The 16,350-nt window shown below is 42.1% G+C and overlaps 1 protein-coding gene across 3 annotated transcripts in view; it reads right to left on the bottom strand.

Annotated features, from left to right (window-relative positions):
• PBX3 (PBX homeobox 3) overlaps nt 1-11,710 on the bottom strand; it is a 226,332-nt gene extending 214,622 nt beyond the window's left edge. Inside the window, exons 1-2 of one of the 3 annotated variants that reach the window (XM_047768416.1) lie at nt 11,391-11,710; nt 10,380-10,453 (exon numbers count right to left, since the gene is read on the bottom strand). In XM_047768416.1, the coding sequence (XP_047624372.1) occupies nt 10,380-10,453; nt 11,391-11,590 (274 nt within the window). In that variant the 5' untranslated portion in view covers nt 11,591-11,710. Of the gene's footprint in view, nt 1-10,379; nt 10,454-10,709; nt 10,845-11,390 lie in introns of those variants that run through there. The other 2 variants (XM_047768417.1, XM_047768415.1) reach the window with 2 other exon arrangements.
• Nucleotides 11,711-16,350: the final 4,640 nt, after the last annotated feature.

Genomic DNA, 16,350 nt, shown 5'->3' with positions numbered 1-16,350 from the left:
ACCTCTAGAGCAAGGAAAGACTTGGTTGCCACTTGCTACAGGGCCACGGACAAATTACTTAACCTCTCAGTGTCAGTTTCCTCATCCACAAACTGTGAATTAAAATACCTACTTTGGAGGGTTGCTGCAAATTTTTAAAATATTATGTCATCTGCATTATATGAATTCTTTCTCAAAAAGAGTACATTACTTTTTAAAGTGTGAATTTCCAAGTGTGAATTTTTATTTTAATTTTTTTTAAACATGCATGGAAAGTACCTAGGACAATGCCTGGCACACCAGTGGTACTGTGTGAAGGGTGGTAGTTTTTGTTGCTATTATTATTAAATGAATGAAATCTTCTGAAAGGGAGAGCCTTGCCTTTCTAATCTGCTACATTAAAACTCAGCAAATTACAACTGCTTAAGCAGGAATAGGTTGAGAATTTCTACAGCTTAGCCGTAAATTCTAACCATCAAAACCGAAAGGGAAAACTTTATGGAAACAACTTATCCTTTTTCTCACATTACAGTGGTTGACAGCTACTTTTTTTTTTAACTGGAAAAATGATATTTCTATAATTCAGTCACTGCAGAGCAGTCAATTAAGTACAAACTTTAAACTCCCAATTTTCAAGTTAAAGCATATACACTGATTATAGTTTGGTTCTATAAAACATTATTAGCTATCACGCCAATATTTTGTAAATTAGAAATTTAAAAGTGACATCATAATCATGATAATTAAGGAGTCATGATGTTAGTCAAAAAAAGAATTGTTTTGTTAGAAACTATAACATTATTAGACTGATTATTTTCTTTATTAAACACAAAAAGGTCATAAATTCAGGTAAATCAAAATTAGTTCATATAACAAACACACTCACGGAACACAATTTATGTTTATGAAGTCTACCAGTTCATTTTCAGGCATTCCATTTCGACACCTGATCACAGCCAAATGGTCAGGAACCAAGAAGTCAATAAGTTCCTAAGAATATCCTCACTATCACATCTCGGCTCTAACAAGTGGTGAGTAGGAGAAAATTCAGACAAGTCAAACTCCCACACCCCATACGCAGTTAAAAGAATTTCCTTCATTTTTTTTTTCCCTCTACTGATTCCAACGAAGAAATATGACGAGAAAAACTGGAGGGTTCTCACTTATTTGAATAACAAGTGAAAATCTAAAAATATCTTCACTGTATGTTATTACCAAGTGTATCACTAGATTTTATAGTGACAGCCCTGTGCTATAATTTCTGAGGAAACCTCTACATAAAGCTCCATAAACCCAACCATTCCTGTAATGTATCGCCTTATCTAGCACACAATCATTTCAAACACAACTTTTCATGTTAGTATAATTTGTTCAAAAATGGTAATAAATACATCCATGAAGCCAGAGAAATCATTGTACAATCTATTGTAACTTGTTCTTACCAGTACTGACAGTTAATCCTCAACCCAAGATCCAAGGTAGAATATTCCAATATTACTGGGTTTAATTAAAGATATTCATTATACACATACCTTTGAATGGACCAACATTCCCAATCAACATTATATAAATAATCTGGGCCAGCTACAGAGTAATGTCTGTGAACAATTATCACAAAACTAAAACATGGATGGCTGTCAGTCGGTGCCAGGGTTCTTGCTTTCATAATAAATATAAAATCAATTTCCTGTTCTAGTTCCTATTCCAAGTTGAAAATGATATATCTGACTATGAATTCCAACTACCTGCATCCTTAGGGTTGTTTTTTAAAGAAGGGGTAGAAAAAAAAGAAACTTATGAGACCACCTAAGTCAATTCTTCCTCATTTGAGGACACTTGGATTGTAAAGGTTTCCACATAATATGCAATATGAGCTTGCCATTTCATATTTATATTATTGTATATATTCATTATTATATATATAAGTATTTTAGAAGCCCCTCCCATAATTCCACTATAAATTCCTATTTGCAGTAACTTAATGCATCTGAAAGCCTATGGAAACCTTTCATTTAAAAAATTATATGCAATTTCCAAAGCTTTTTGTTCTCATTTCAATCAAAAATAACTTCATATGTTTTAAATGAAATTTTGCAAGTAATCAGAGACTCATGAGGAGTCACTGATTTAACTAGTTCGGGGAGTCTAAGAGATTGAGAATTTAAAGTAAGCAAGTGTTTCCTTTAGAGGAGCAGGTTATGTAGAGGTTCATACACTTAAGTCCTCTGCACTGAGAAACGCAATCAGGACTCTTCTGTCTCAGGAGAGACTCTCATCCCCCTCTCTGTGTGCACATTCCTGACTCCCATTAACATTAACAGACACCATACATGCACACGGAGGCGATGCCAGCCTTGGTAGTGTGTATGCACGGCAGCTGTGGTGACTAAATAATCCATATGGCTCTGAAGAGAAGTTATGGTTTGTTGGGTCTAGAGTCACAGCTACAGTGGTGGAATTCAAACACCAGAAGCAAGCCTCAAACTGAACGCTTGATCAAAACTGTCTTCTGTCTAAGCACACCTCAGACCGTAATTAAGCCTGGGCTTGGAAATTCCACCCTTAGCATGGTTTATACAGGTAGGCGTTCCATGTTTGAGGAAACCTTATTTTTTCACAGGCCCAGAGTTCTGTTCTCCTCCCCATCCACCACTCCCACCCCAGCATTCATTTATGCAGTTCCGCACAAAGTATAGAAAATCACATGGTAGTTTTATAGAAAGAAAAATCAAAGGCCTGGCTTAAACGACTGAAGTCAGCAAAATAAGAATCAAACCTCCATCCTCAACATGAAAATCAAATAATATGGTCATCCTAACATAATAGATATATGCTGAAAGGTAAATTCCACAGGTTGAGTAAAGGGCAGAATTTAACCACTAATTCTAATTCCTCTCAGCAATTAGAATTAGGTACTTCAGTCGGCGTCTGAATGTGTATTAATATAGTTTCCTGAAGCCCAATTCCACAACTTCTTCATTCTCTCCCTAATGAAGACAATATTCCTGTGAAGTTCAATTTAGTGAAAACACTGGTGCACAAGCACACATACAAGTTAACACTTCTGAAAAGAAGTCAGTGACAACAGTTCACCAGCCATATTGCTGAAATTGGGCTTTAGGGGAAAAAAAGACTAGATGACACAAAATTCTTAGTATACTTTCATATACAGAGGACTCAGTGAAAACTTTATATATGTTATCTCCAATTAAGTCAATTAATATTTAGAAAAATTCTGTAACATTATATTTAAATACTCACAGGAGGGGGGAAAAAATCCACCAATGTTCTAGAAGCTTCTCTAGACCCTTCAATCAATTTTATTTATATGCAAAACCAAGAGAAACTTAAAAAAAAAAAAAAAAAAAAAAACAAAGCTCCTCCTGATGCTAAAGCTCTCAATTTACTGACAGGCAAATGGCTTCATGCTGCCACTTAATCTCATTTCTTGCATAATGCCCTCTAATTAGCATATCAAAGTGAATTAATACTTCTAGGGCATTAGCAATGGGGAAATCTGCTCCAGGCTCACAATAGCAGTTAAGAGAGAGCCAAGAAATCCTCAAAAACACCACAAACCACTTTGCATTGCAAAACTGTTCAATTTATTTATCCTCTCTCTCTAAACACTTTTACCGCACACTGTTTTACTACTGTTCACCAAACAAAATGATAATTGCCAAAGTTACCAGCATCTGTAATGCCTGTTTAGAATCTTAATTTAGATTATGTTACAGATAATTTCTATATGCAACCATTTGTTCTATTATAAATGTTAATATAGAGACAGTGGAAATGTTGACATTCTCAATTAGTTAATTTGAATTTGAAATAAAATTTTATGGGATTTTAAAATTTATGAATTTTTTAATGTAAAAAGCCACCTGCTGGACTCTGATGCCTAAAAAATATGCTTTGAAAACTGATGTATCACATAAAACAAAACAAGCAAAAAAAAAAAAAATCATTTTACCATAACATGTGTTGAGTCTCCCAAATAATGGTTTAAACATTGTGAGAAATCATCAGCATTAAAAGGATTACACTGTATACCAAGCCCTCATTAATATGGTCACAAATAAAGGGTTATTGTTCAAAACAGCTTAACATTTGTAAAGAACTTAAATTGAAAAAAACAAGTACAAAACTTTTTAACAATTATTTTTATTCATAATTTTACTTGTTTTCAGTCCTAATGAGGTACTATCATATAGATACAGTCAATCAAAAAAAAAAAGCTATGCCAATTCAACTTAACACATCCTATCACGCCCATTTTTTTTTTTACTAGAAATACACTCAAATTTAGTACCAAACCAAACTACCGTTACCATCAAAAACTGCAAACATCGTCTATTTATGGAATACGTCTACCTAAAAAATAAAAAAGGAAGAGGTTCTGTTTACTTACTATTCTGCCTACAAAGGGGATAATTACAATCAAGTGTTGAAGATTAATGAAATTTATTTTCAAATATGTTCTGTATCTAAAGGCATAAAAAGATGGTTTATTTTTTCAGTGGCTCATTCAAGTATTTCCTACTAATTTATTTGCTAAATATACCACTATTACCTAGCTGTGAGAGTAATCTGTGTGATTAACTTCTATAACTTTGTAAAAAATCTTTTAGCCAGATCTCAAAAACTTTGACCAATTCACAGGACACAGTGATGTAAATTATTTACTCCCATACTCAAATGGCCTACTGAAGTAGAGCAAATGCTTGAAAGGTCAACATGGGAGGGGAGTGTGCAAGCTTTGTTAGTCAGTTACTACCTAAATCATCCTGATCACACTGATAAATGGCTAAAACACAAGCCTGCTGAGAAAACAAATAAAACATTATTCTCATAGTGTCAATATTGAAATAATAAATACCTAAAGTTGTTCCGGTGTACATAGACAGAGGGAAAATAGTCTAAAAGTCCTTCTTTAACTGGATGTATTTGGTGCTGATGTGTTAAGCATTTACTCTGGATACCTCAGTGGCATGTATATAAAATAAAGTGATGACTGATTTAGGGTGTGGTTCAAGAAATGAGGCTTCCATTCTTCACAGCTATATTGCACATAACTTCAACCATAAACTATCAAAATATACATAATCAAAATAAGATGTTAAAACTTAAATCTCTCTTGGATGTAGCCATTCACAAAATTTGCAAACAGAAATCTAAAAGTACAAGCAAAATTAATTAAAAGGAAAAAGATCATAACATGAAAAAAAAATACAGATATGAGTAGCCAGTGTGTTCTTTAAGGCAAGGCAAGGCTTCCTTTGCCACTGTATTAATATACCTCTGATTCAGAATTAAATTATGTAAATTAGTATAATAAAATAACATAGTAAAGTCCCAAATAAAATTCCAAAATTACACAAACCTGTAATAAAATGAAGTCCACTAAAACTGAGGCATGAAAGGATTACCTGCACAGATCGAGTTAATATTGATAAGAGGATTCAATATATTTTTATTGAGGAAAACAAACCAAAAAAAAAAAAAAAAAGGTTGGAAGATAGGCCCATGCTTTAAGATAATACCTGCTTGATACTTTACATCATAAAGTTATAAACCAGTATAGAAATAAAATTTTTTCCAGGTTTTCTACGAATGTATTATCTTCCAAGGATGGAGAGAAAAGAGTAAAGAAAGTTAGAAAACATCACTCTTACGTCTCCCTCAAAATTTCCTTAAAAAGTTCCAGTAAGTCATACAAATCTTTAAAAATAGAAAATAAGAAGTATCCTTTAATTGCTTTAAGGAAAAATGTGCTATAAAGCAATACAATTTATGACATTTCCAAGATAAACCAACTTTGTATTTTTTCCTGTTTAATTCATTTAATATTTCCAATGTAAACATGCCATAATGTCTAAAACTGATATGAAATTTAAAATGTTAAAAATCTATCAAAATTTGTTTCAAAATAATTTTGAAAGGGTGGGAGTTACAGAGAAAACAAGATTGGTTAACTGCTGAAGGTGGGCAAAGAGTTCAAAAGGGTTCAAGTTTCTCTTCTGTTTTTACACTGGAAGCTGTCCATAATAAAGAGTTTCTTAAAACTAGAAAACATTAAAACACAAAATAAATCATGTTTGGAACAGTGCATTTGTTTTTAAAACTTTGGAACAAATGATAATTATCTTGGAAATACTGCAAGAGCAACTTAAAGGAATGTACGCAATATATGCAGTAACATTTACACTCACATATAACAATTTTCAACTTGTTAAATTTTCATTTGATGGAATATTTGGGTTTTATACACTAGGAATTACAGAACTACATGGCACTGTACAAAGAAAAATCAACAAATTTTTATACTGAAGTATTCAAAAAAAAAAAAAAAAAAGACCAGAAAAAGAAGACTCCAATGAGTCTCTAAACTTTTAGGGTCAGAATTAAATTAGAGAGGTGTTGATTGAGAGTATTGCCCGGCCCCTTTGAAAGCTAGTCCCACTTACAGCAGTAAAGATAAAAGATTTAATCATATATATCATACTCAAAATGCATATAAAAAGTCCCAAGCTACCTTCTTGATCTAGTTTTAACACCTAAAATCCTTATGACTCTTTCTAGGGAGGGTTCCTTTAAAAGCAAAGCATTTTTAACAGCAATTTTCTTCTTCTCCTTAAACATAAAAAATACTTCAACCAGCCCAACCAGGCAAGCAGGCCTTTCTCTTCCCCTGCGGACACCTCCTGCAGTAGAGAAGTTCATTAAGTTTTATGATCTTCCCAAGTCAGTCCTGCTTATAAGCCTCACAAAGGCCACAAATCCTGCAAACCATCATGTATGCCATTAGACATTACTAGTAAATGAACGCTATTTAGGGTTTGTGGTGGCAATAAATCAGAGTTTGGTTGGCAGCTATCAACATGGAGTATTTTAACCTACGATTTAGAAAGGAAAAGGTTATGTTGATATTTTTTTAATACACAACATTTTTTTAACAGTATGACTCAGCTTATATACTAAAATGTTAGGTTTTCATTTTATAAGTATTTTAAATACATTTTTTTTTCTCAAAAAGAGCCATTTCCTTCATTCAAAATCTCTCAATTAAGGGCTTTGGAAAGAAGACTGGTGAGGATGTAATCTCTCACAAAGTACTTCAACAATCAAGATTAAGGCAGCCAAAAAGATGTGAGGGAAGGCCCCCAAAGAAGTATATAGATGAGGAGACCTCGTAGCATCATGGATTTAAAAGATGGTGAAATACAGCTTTAAAAAAAAAAAAAGACAAGAGGAAAATCTTAGCATATCAACAATTACCAGACTGATTGCTTAGTTTAAAATGGACAAATGTCTTGTTTTAAAGCCTATACATTTCAGTCGCTTTCAAAATGCCTGAATATCACAATTCAACAATGACAGATTATTTCTGCCCCAAAATAACTGCAAGATAAATTTTAAAAAATACATTTTCAAGAAAAAGCAAGCATCTCATAGTATACTTTCCCTACCTCCAAACAAGGAAATAATATAACTGTGGCAGATTACCTAATTATCTGTCAGAAGGGAAAACCACCTTTTCACATTTGGTAGGAGGGAAAAAAATGTTTTCCAAACTAAACCCCTCATGTGCATCATAACTAGCAGTGTTCACTGCCTGATCAGAAAACCTCAAAATCTACTGGCAGATCTACAAATACTTGGATTTCTTTTAAATGATTTTGTCTTATTTTAGAAGAAGCACAACTGAAATGACACTATCCATTGAAGTGACAGTCCTGCCTCCATCTCCCCACTAGTCAGCCCCTACCCCTCTATTATGCAAAATAGAGCCATCACAGAATGCTCCCGGTTTCTACTACAAATGACTAGGTAAACTTTCTCTAGGTTATAGAGAAATAATCTTTGGATACTATGTTATAGATTTAATATAATGATGTAAAGAAAAAGCACTATGCAATATACATTATATTCTACAGTGCTTATTTTATAGGTTGATGATGTTTCCAAAGAAAGCATGACTGTGGGAACAGATGGGGGGGGTTGGAATTTGCTGCCCCAATCTCTCTGCTTCGGTAACACTAATGTCTACACAGCTGTTTAATTTCAAATCAAGGATTCTGAGTCCAGTGTCCCTGTCGCCTTCTAAAAACTAGTTTTGGAGAGTGAGGTGGAGCTATGGGTAGTAGGGGAGAAAGGAGAAGAGAGAAAGAGCTTCACCCCCATCAATCATCCGGTACTTAAATCCCGTCCCTCTCGAGCCTAGAGGCTGGCAGGAAGATGCCTCTGCCCAGACAGCCGCCTTTACTCTTTGTCGGCTGTTGGCTTTTTACAAAAGAGATAACGTGCAAACTTGGATCCGCTGGCCAAAGAACAAAAAGAGGATCTAATTTACAAGTTATCACTGAAAGCCTCAGAAACAATTTCAAAACAAAAATTTCTTTTGTCAGCCACCTCTTGCTGCTTAAATAGCAAACACCGTACCAAAGCTCTCTCTGCCAATAATCCCACACTCTGGTAAAACTTGTTTCTTTTTCCTAACTCACCTCTGACATGAGGTTGACTATACTCTCCCTTCAGAATGGTGTAACTGTCTTGTGCAAATAAGCAACTGGAGGACTTACGCTTCCTAATTGAATTCTGCCTGCTGCCAAATGTCTAAACAAGAAAAGCAGTTTGCTGGGTTTGGTTCTCAGGCTGGCTAGGCCAAAACTTTTAAAGGGGAAAAAAAAAAAAAATACAAATCATGAGAAGGGGCTGAGAGGGAAGGGATATCAATCCCCTCTCCCTCGTAATATAATGCCGTATAAAGTTGAATCAATCTTAATATTCACAACATAGTCAATACCCCAGTGCTTAGCTGTCAGCAGAAACTGAAGTGGAGCCCTGATAGCAAGAAACCCTTGGACATTAAGCAACATAATTTACTGAGAAATACGCACTTTTGGGCTTCTAAACTAAGAATCTTCAAGATTTAATGCCTGATGTCTTATTTTATAGTCAGATAAAAATTATCTACCGCTTTAAATCACAGTGCTATCTAAAGGTAGCTAAAAATCAACAGAGTAAAAGTTAGTTATTTTAAATGCCACTGGTTTTCAAAATGTAAAATACATCTTAAAAACAATCACTCAACATGAAGAAACCATGCATGCTATGTAAATGAAAAGCAGGAAAAGCACTCTTTAAGGTTCTCAATATTTGCTGTTAATTATGGTTTTGGTATACATGTTAATAGACAGCAATAACCCCTCATCTTTTATTGATTACTTTTAGGATCAGAACAGCACTGCAGAGTGAAATAGCTGTTTAAAAGGAGGGCAACTCTCCTACCAACTAACAATTACATACAATGTGCTATTATTTGTAGACTCAATTTAAACACAATCACATTTAACTTTCTAAATAGCTTCACCTAAACAGTGCTGTATCCTAGACTTTAACTTTCTCTCCTTTGTCAACTTAAAAAACGGCAACTTTATAATACAATACAGCCAACCTACATATACAGACACACACACACAAATCAACAGTAAAGCTTGTTTGATGCACTTGTTAGCCATATACAGGGGAAATAATGCCGAATACCACCTAAAATATCTAGATTGTCTCTCCCTTCACTTGAGACACTACTATCACCTCAAGACTAAAACATTTTCAATTGTTAAAAAGTGTAACAAGAAAGCCAATTTGAAATGAATTGTCAGAAATTTGTCTAACATTTACTGGTATAGTTTTCATTTCAGCTCTTCAGTAAAAGCTGTCTTTAAATATATTCCCTGCCTTAAACACCTCGAAAATTGTTCAATCTGTACCTGTGGACCTTTCTCTACTTTATAAAATATATTATGTTTACAATGCAATGACTTCAAGCATAACATTTAGTCAAAGTATTAATAAATGTAACACCTTGTATATGGCTAAAAAACACTTCCTTACCCTTCCTGTTTCTTAAAAGTAGCATTCCCAACTAAAGCACTAATTCAAACATGCTACTGGGGTCTGTTCAATTGCAGCTATTCTGTGTAACCGAAGCTTAAGGCTAAGTAAAACAAAGTTCGGGGGGATGCTTCTCTCCGGGACTCGGTCCCTGGCATCCAGTCTCCCGTTGCTCCTTTTAAAAACTGACATACAAACAAGGCAAAAGGAGCAGGAGAGGGTGGCTGGAGCTCCGGCCCCCTCCCCACCTGCAGCCAGGGGTGGCCGCCTGGGGACGGCGACCCAGCCCCGTCCGCATCTACACTTCATTTTACACCAGGAGCGGAATTGAGAAATCGACTCCAGATTTATTGCAGTTTTTCCTCAAGATCAGGAGGTGGGAAGGAAAGAATGATCAAAGATGGCGGTGCCCAAAAGCAGCAGCTCTCAACTGGAGAGTCGAAGGAGTAGCTCGGACCCCACCTCGGGGGTCTCCAGGCCCACTGCCGGGCGCAGCGTCTTACCTGTTTTCTCTTTGATCTCGCACAAGACGCTGAAGAGCGCGGGTTTCATTCTGTGACAGTTCAGGGCATGTTTCCTAAAAAACAAATAGCAAAACACAAAGGTATTAGCATCACCTATGGAATAATATGGCGCCTTCCTTTAACTTAGACCCAAGATTTCATTCCGGCCCCCTATTTTGGAAGGCTCTTTTGAACCACGGCAAGTCAACAGAACTCAAGTTGACTCAGTTGGCGACAGCCGGCAAGCTCCGGCAGCTAAAGCTCCAGCCCGAACGAAGCGCGACCCATCTGCCCGGCAGGCAGCAGCCTCGGCGACCGCAGGGCGCGAACCCGCGCGGGCAACCGCGATCCGGGGGCAGACGGCGGCGACCCAGGGGACAGGACGGCGTGGAGGGGCTCCTGCGTCCGCCCTCCGCCGGGGGAGCGGGCGCGCACGGGCGGCCGGCCGACTGCGGCCAGCGGGCGGTGACAGCTTGGCAAAGTTTGCCAGGCGGCCCTCCCTTCCCGAGAACTTGGCCGCCTGCGCCCGGACCCGCCGGGGAACCGCCCATCGCCCCGCGGCGGGGCCGGGGCGGCCGTCCGCACAGCGAGGTCGTCCGGCGGCCAGGCGAGGCCGGGCGCCGGGACTCCCGGCCGAGCAGAAAGTTGCACTTCCCTCAAGTGCGGCCCGGGGCCCGCTCGCCGCGGCGTGCACCGGGGTCCGGGCGGGAGGTTTGAATCCGTACGAGGGGGCCGGGCTGCCACAGGGCCGGACGCGGGGGTGAGAGAAACCCACACAATCCACGCGGCACCAAGTCCGTCCCGCGCCCCGAGAGCAACTTTGCCGCCTCCCGCCTGCGTCGAGGGGCGCGGGGCAAGTCCCCCGCGAGGCCCGGGCGGGCGGCCTGTTTTCGGAGAAAGTTCCCCGCCCCGGGGCTGAGGCCCCCGGCCCGGGCGCCACCCGGGGCCGGACTCTGCCGCGGGCCCGGCTCCCGCACACACACAAAAGATGCTTAATGAGACGACACCAACTTTGCTTGCGCCTCGTCCAAGCTCTGGTCGGTGATGGTCATGATCTGGTGGAGGATGTCGCCGATGTCCTGCTTCCTGCCGTCGCCGTCCGCCCCTTCGTGGCCGTGCGGGGGAGGCGGCAGGGCCATGCCCCCCTGCACCGAGTGGCCGGCCAGGTTCACCCCGGCCAGAGTCTGCAGCATCCTGGATTGATCGTCCATCCCGCCGCGCGCGGGCGGGAGCGGGCGGCGGCGGCGGCTGAGGCGAAGGCTGAGGCGGCGGCGGCGGCGGCGGCGGCGACGAGGGAGGAGAAGAAAGAGGGGGAGGGGGAGGGGGAGGCGGCCGCGCGCTCCCCGCCCGCGCGGGGAGGGGGCGGCCCGGCCGGCGGGGCCCGCGGCTGAGGCGGTGCAGACGGGCGCCCGGCTCCGGCTTCCGCCGCCGCGGAGGCTGAGGAGAAGCGCCGGGCGGAAGCGCTGGGCTCCGCGGCGGTGGCGGAGGCGGAGGCAGCGGCGCCCGCTGCCCTCACGCGGCCGCCGCGCCGCCTCCTCGCCGCCGCGCGCCCCGCCGGGTGGCCCCGCGCAACTTGCTCCTCAGCACCGGCCGAGTTGTTGGGACGCCAGCCGCCACCCGCGCCAGCCTGCGCACTCCCCTCCCTCGGCCCCCGCCGCCGCCGCCGCCGCCGCCGCCTCCGCCGCCTCGGCCACCTCGGCCGGGCGGGATCCGAGCCCCGGCGGCCCCGGGGGAGGGAGCGGCGGCGGCAGGCGGCGGCGGCGGAGGAGGAGGCCGGCGGGAGGGCCGAGGGGAGCAAGAGGGGGCGGAGGAGGAAAGTTTGGGAGCGGGCGAGCGGGCAGGCGCGGTGGGGGCGCGGAGCCCGAGGAAGGGCCCCGGCGGGCCGCGCGCCGGGCGGACAGCAGATTGATGGGGCGGGAGAAGTCGCCGCCGCCACTGCCGGAGCCGCGCACCCTGCCAGCAGCCGCCGCGGACCGGGCTCGAAGGCCGTTCGGCTGAGGGATTGACAGGCTGCCAGTGCCACTCACTCACTGCGGCCCCGGCGCCCGGGGGGAGGGGCGGGGGCGTGTGGGAGGGCGGGGGGAGCGCTCCCCAAAGCCCCGCCCCCGGGGGCGGTACGCGCACTCATTGGGCCTTGCGCCTCCCGCCGCCGCCGCTGGCACCGCCCCCGGACTTCTGCCCGCCCACTCTGGCCTCTGATCCCCAGCGCCCGAGAGCGCGCCACCGGATCTTTACGCCTCGTCTTGTCCTCTATCGCCGGGATGGGCCGCCCCGGCCCGCAAACGGTGTGCCCGCGCCCCGGCTCATGTCTCTAGTGTTAGCAGTCCTGAGTGTGTAGAGTTGTATACAGGACACGGGGCAACTCGTTCCAAGGCCAACCATGTGCTTCCCCACAGCGCTGTGAGCTTCACGCCTCGGACAGCGCCTTGTACACTTTCCCGCTCTTCCCGTTTTAAGGTGGTATCCTTGGGGTACCCCACCGCCTGTTTCCAAACCAATCGAATCACTCTCGGAGCCGAGCGGGGCGGGACAGAGTCAAGAAAGGGCTGTCCCTATTGGAGCGTTCGAAAAGTCCTGGGCAGAGGGGTGGGGGGGGTGGGGGAAACGCATGGAATGGTGGCCCCGCCCATCCCGCGATCACCATAGTAACCGAGAGGGCACAGCTTGGAGTTGGCGCCCGCCTTTGGGCCTTGTGCCGTCCCTCAAGAGGTGACCAGGCAAGGTGGGAGCCCGTTGTCCCACATGCTTGATACTTGCACTGAGCGGATCTGAGTGACATACCACTTTCCCTTGAAAAAGGAGCACATGAAAATGAATCAGAGGAAAGTGGAACCGGGAGGAGGGGAAGAGCGTGACATCTAAGACCAATTCAAGGTTTACAACCTTTTACACACTGGGCAATTCCTGGTAATCCGGGACTACTTCTTCAGCAGCGGCTTTTGCTTTTCTCTGCCTCCAGATAGATCAAAGCTGAAAAATGAACTCTTTATTACAAAGATATGTTTATTTAAGGATAGGATGGATTCCACGTATCAATCTACCCCGCTACTATGAGTCAATGGTGGTGACTCCGACATACATGTGGAATCTTAAAAAAAGAATAGGATGAACTTATTTGCAAAACAGAAACAGACTCACAGACTTTGAAAAACTTATGGTTACCAAAGGAGGCAGATTGGGAAAAGAGGGGTGGGCTGGGGCTTTGGGATGGAAATGTTCTGAAATTAGGTTGTGATGATGGTTGTACAACTGTCAGTATAATAAAATTCACTGAACTGCAAATAAATAAATAAATTATGAGGAAAGGTTTTGTAAAAGCAAATAAACAAAGACATCAGCTACTGCTTCAAAAAAAATGTGATTCTAGCCACAGATTTTCATATCTCTAATACCTTTTTTTCCATTGTACCTGCCTACAAACGACTTAATGCTCACATTATTTGGAGATCTAGACTTCCACCTCTTGTGGACCTCGAGCTTTCTCTTAACCTGATTTCCCAAGCAGAGCTTCGATATATTTTTTCAATATATTTTCCCTCCTGGAGCTCACCCTAGATGGGTCCCTTGGTTCAGTGGGTCTGAAAAATTCTCTTGTTCCTTCCCCAAATTCATAAGCTGTCTTACCTGAAACCAAAAATAGGGGTATGAGGTATGAAAAATGGTTCTTACTCTGCAGGGTTTAATGTAGGACAAGCAGTTCTTTACATGCCAGATGGATTCTTGGAATGAAGCAGGGTACTCAGTTCCAGGTTCTTTCCTTCATATGTTGTGTGTACTTTTAAATACTCCCCACTGCAAAGCTAATAGCTAACCTTACAGTAAGGAAAGCTAAAATCTTTACAAACTGCACAGCAGCTGGAGAGGGAGTTCCAAACAATCCACTCTGCTACTTAACTTCCAAAGAAGAAGCCCCCTCATGTTCATTAATATTCCTGGCTCTTCTATAGCCCATTTATGTGTCAAGTTTCTTTCAAGCCCCCATTATGGGTTACTCATAGTCATCACTGATTGGGCTTTTTCTTTATTCTTACCTTGTTTTCCAAAGCTGTCACCACATCCTTATATGTTTTTGCATAAAGGAGCAAGAGCAAGGAGCCAAACTTTCATAACTCTCCAACGCTGAAGATGTAAAACCTCGGAATTTTATCTGAAAAATACTTTCAGCTCTAAATTCCTTCCAGCTCTAAAATTCAATGATCCTGTGACTCACTATCAGGCCTCCTCCCTGCCCTCCTTCTAGGCTCATAATCTTGACTAATCAGTCATGAGGATGAGGCTAATTAGCATTAGGGATTTATGGTTATTTCTAGCCCACTCCAAACAATGAGTTATGTAAGCAAAGCAACCTATATTAAAATGTAAATAAAATTAAAGAAACACTTAAGCAAATAAAGGCAATTGGGAAGTATGGGCTATGTAAACAAACTGGAACATAAAAACATAAATTAGAATTAAGAAAACAGTTAAGCAAATGCCAGCAATTAGGAATAAAACAACTTGTTAAATGTCTAACACCCGCAGCTATTTTATGGCACACACCTCTAAACCCATGGTCATTCAGTGATGTGGAAACTTGATACCATAATTCTGCATCAAGTGATTGGATTAGATTGACCTTCTGCTGTGGAGGCTTCTCTTTTTGTTATTGTCAATAAGAGTTGCAGTAAAAGCCAGAGAGGGTCCTAGCAAGGATTCCCTCACAGGCTCATTGACAACAACCATTGATTTAAAGCATAAATTCTTTTAGAGAGGTTTCCAAACCCCAATGGACAGTGTCAACCAATTGCAAGTGGTCCAAGATCTCTTGTGCTTTTGCCAGTCTCTTGGTGAGGATGTTGCCTTGTCTCACTCAGCAATCTGAGTCACATGGTTGGTGTCTTCACAGATAATAAAATAGAACTTCCCTAAGTACCTAAATCCATCTTTGCTCTTTCTGAAGCATTGATTACTAAAAAGTCAAGGGAAATGTAATTTACTTTTGGTGAGTGTACATTCCTGTTAGTTAACAATGACAAAGTGGTTAAAACCAAGTAGGATCTCTCTTATATCCATCCCTTGCCATGGGTTTGGTTTATATTAAAGGCACCATTGCCTCTATCAAGGTGGTGATCATCATAGCAGGTGCCATTAGCGGATACTCTCTCAGGGTGGGGCACTGTGCTCTGGGTTCTTATTTCATCTATTTCAATCTCACAACAGCCCTGTCTAGGTGAGTTTATTATTAAACATACGGAAACAAGGAGTTCCCGCTGTGGCACAACAGCTTGTCGGCTTGTCACCGTCTCTGGAGCACTGGGATGCAGGTTTGATCCCTGGCTAGAAGAGTTGGTTATGAATCCAGCATTGCCCAGGTGTGGTATAGGTTGCAACGGTGGCTTGGATCCAGAACTCCATATGCCACAGGGTGGCCAAAAAAGAAAAAATATATATATATATACACAGAAATAAGACTGAATGAGGGTAAGGAACTTACACAAGACCACCAAGCCAGTAAGTACTGGACCTTGGATTCAAATCTTGATCTGTGAAGTGTTCCATCCTATAAAACACTGTTTAAAAAAAAAAAAAGTATTTTAATCAATATTTCTAAGGAGTTCCCATTGTGGCTCAGTGCAAATGAACCCAACTTTTATCCATGAGAAAGCAGGTTTAATCCCTGGCCCGGCTCAGTGGGTTAAGGATCTCGCGTTGCTATGGCTGTGGTGTAGGCCAGCAGCTGTAAGTCGTAGATGTGGCTCAGATCTGGCATTGCTATGGCTGTGGTGTAGGCCAGCAGCTGTAGCTCTGATTCCACCTCTATCCTGGGAACTTCCATATGCTGTACCTGCAGCCCTTAAAAAAAAAAAAAAAAAAAACCACAAAGCTTTAACAGGTAAACTGTAAATTAAAGAAAATAATCAAGTGCTTAATAAAAAGAGGATCAACAATGTTTAGAGGAATCTGGATCTCATAAAACAGAGAAGGGAAATGA

Source organism: Phacochoerus africanus, chromosome 2 (assembly GCF_016906955.1).
Source record: "Phacochoerus africanus isolate WHEZ1 chromosome 2, ROS_Pafr_v1, whole genome shotgun sequence".
In the NCBI taxonomy this organism is placed as follows: Eukaryota; Metazoa; Chordata; class Mammalia; order Artiodactyla; family Suidae; genus Phacochoerus; species Phacochoerus africanus.
This window is presented reverse-complemented; position numbering and strand designations above follow the sequence as displayed.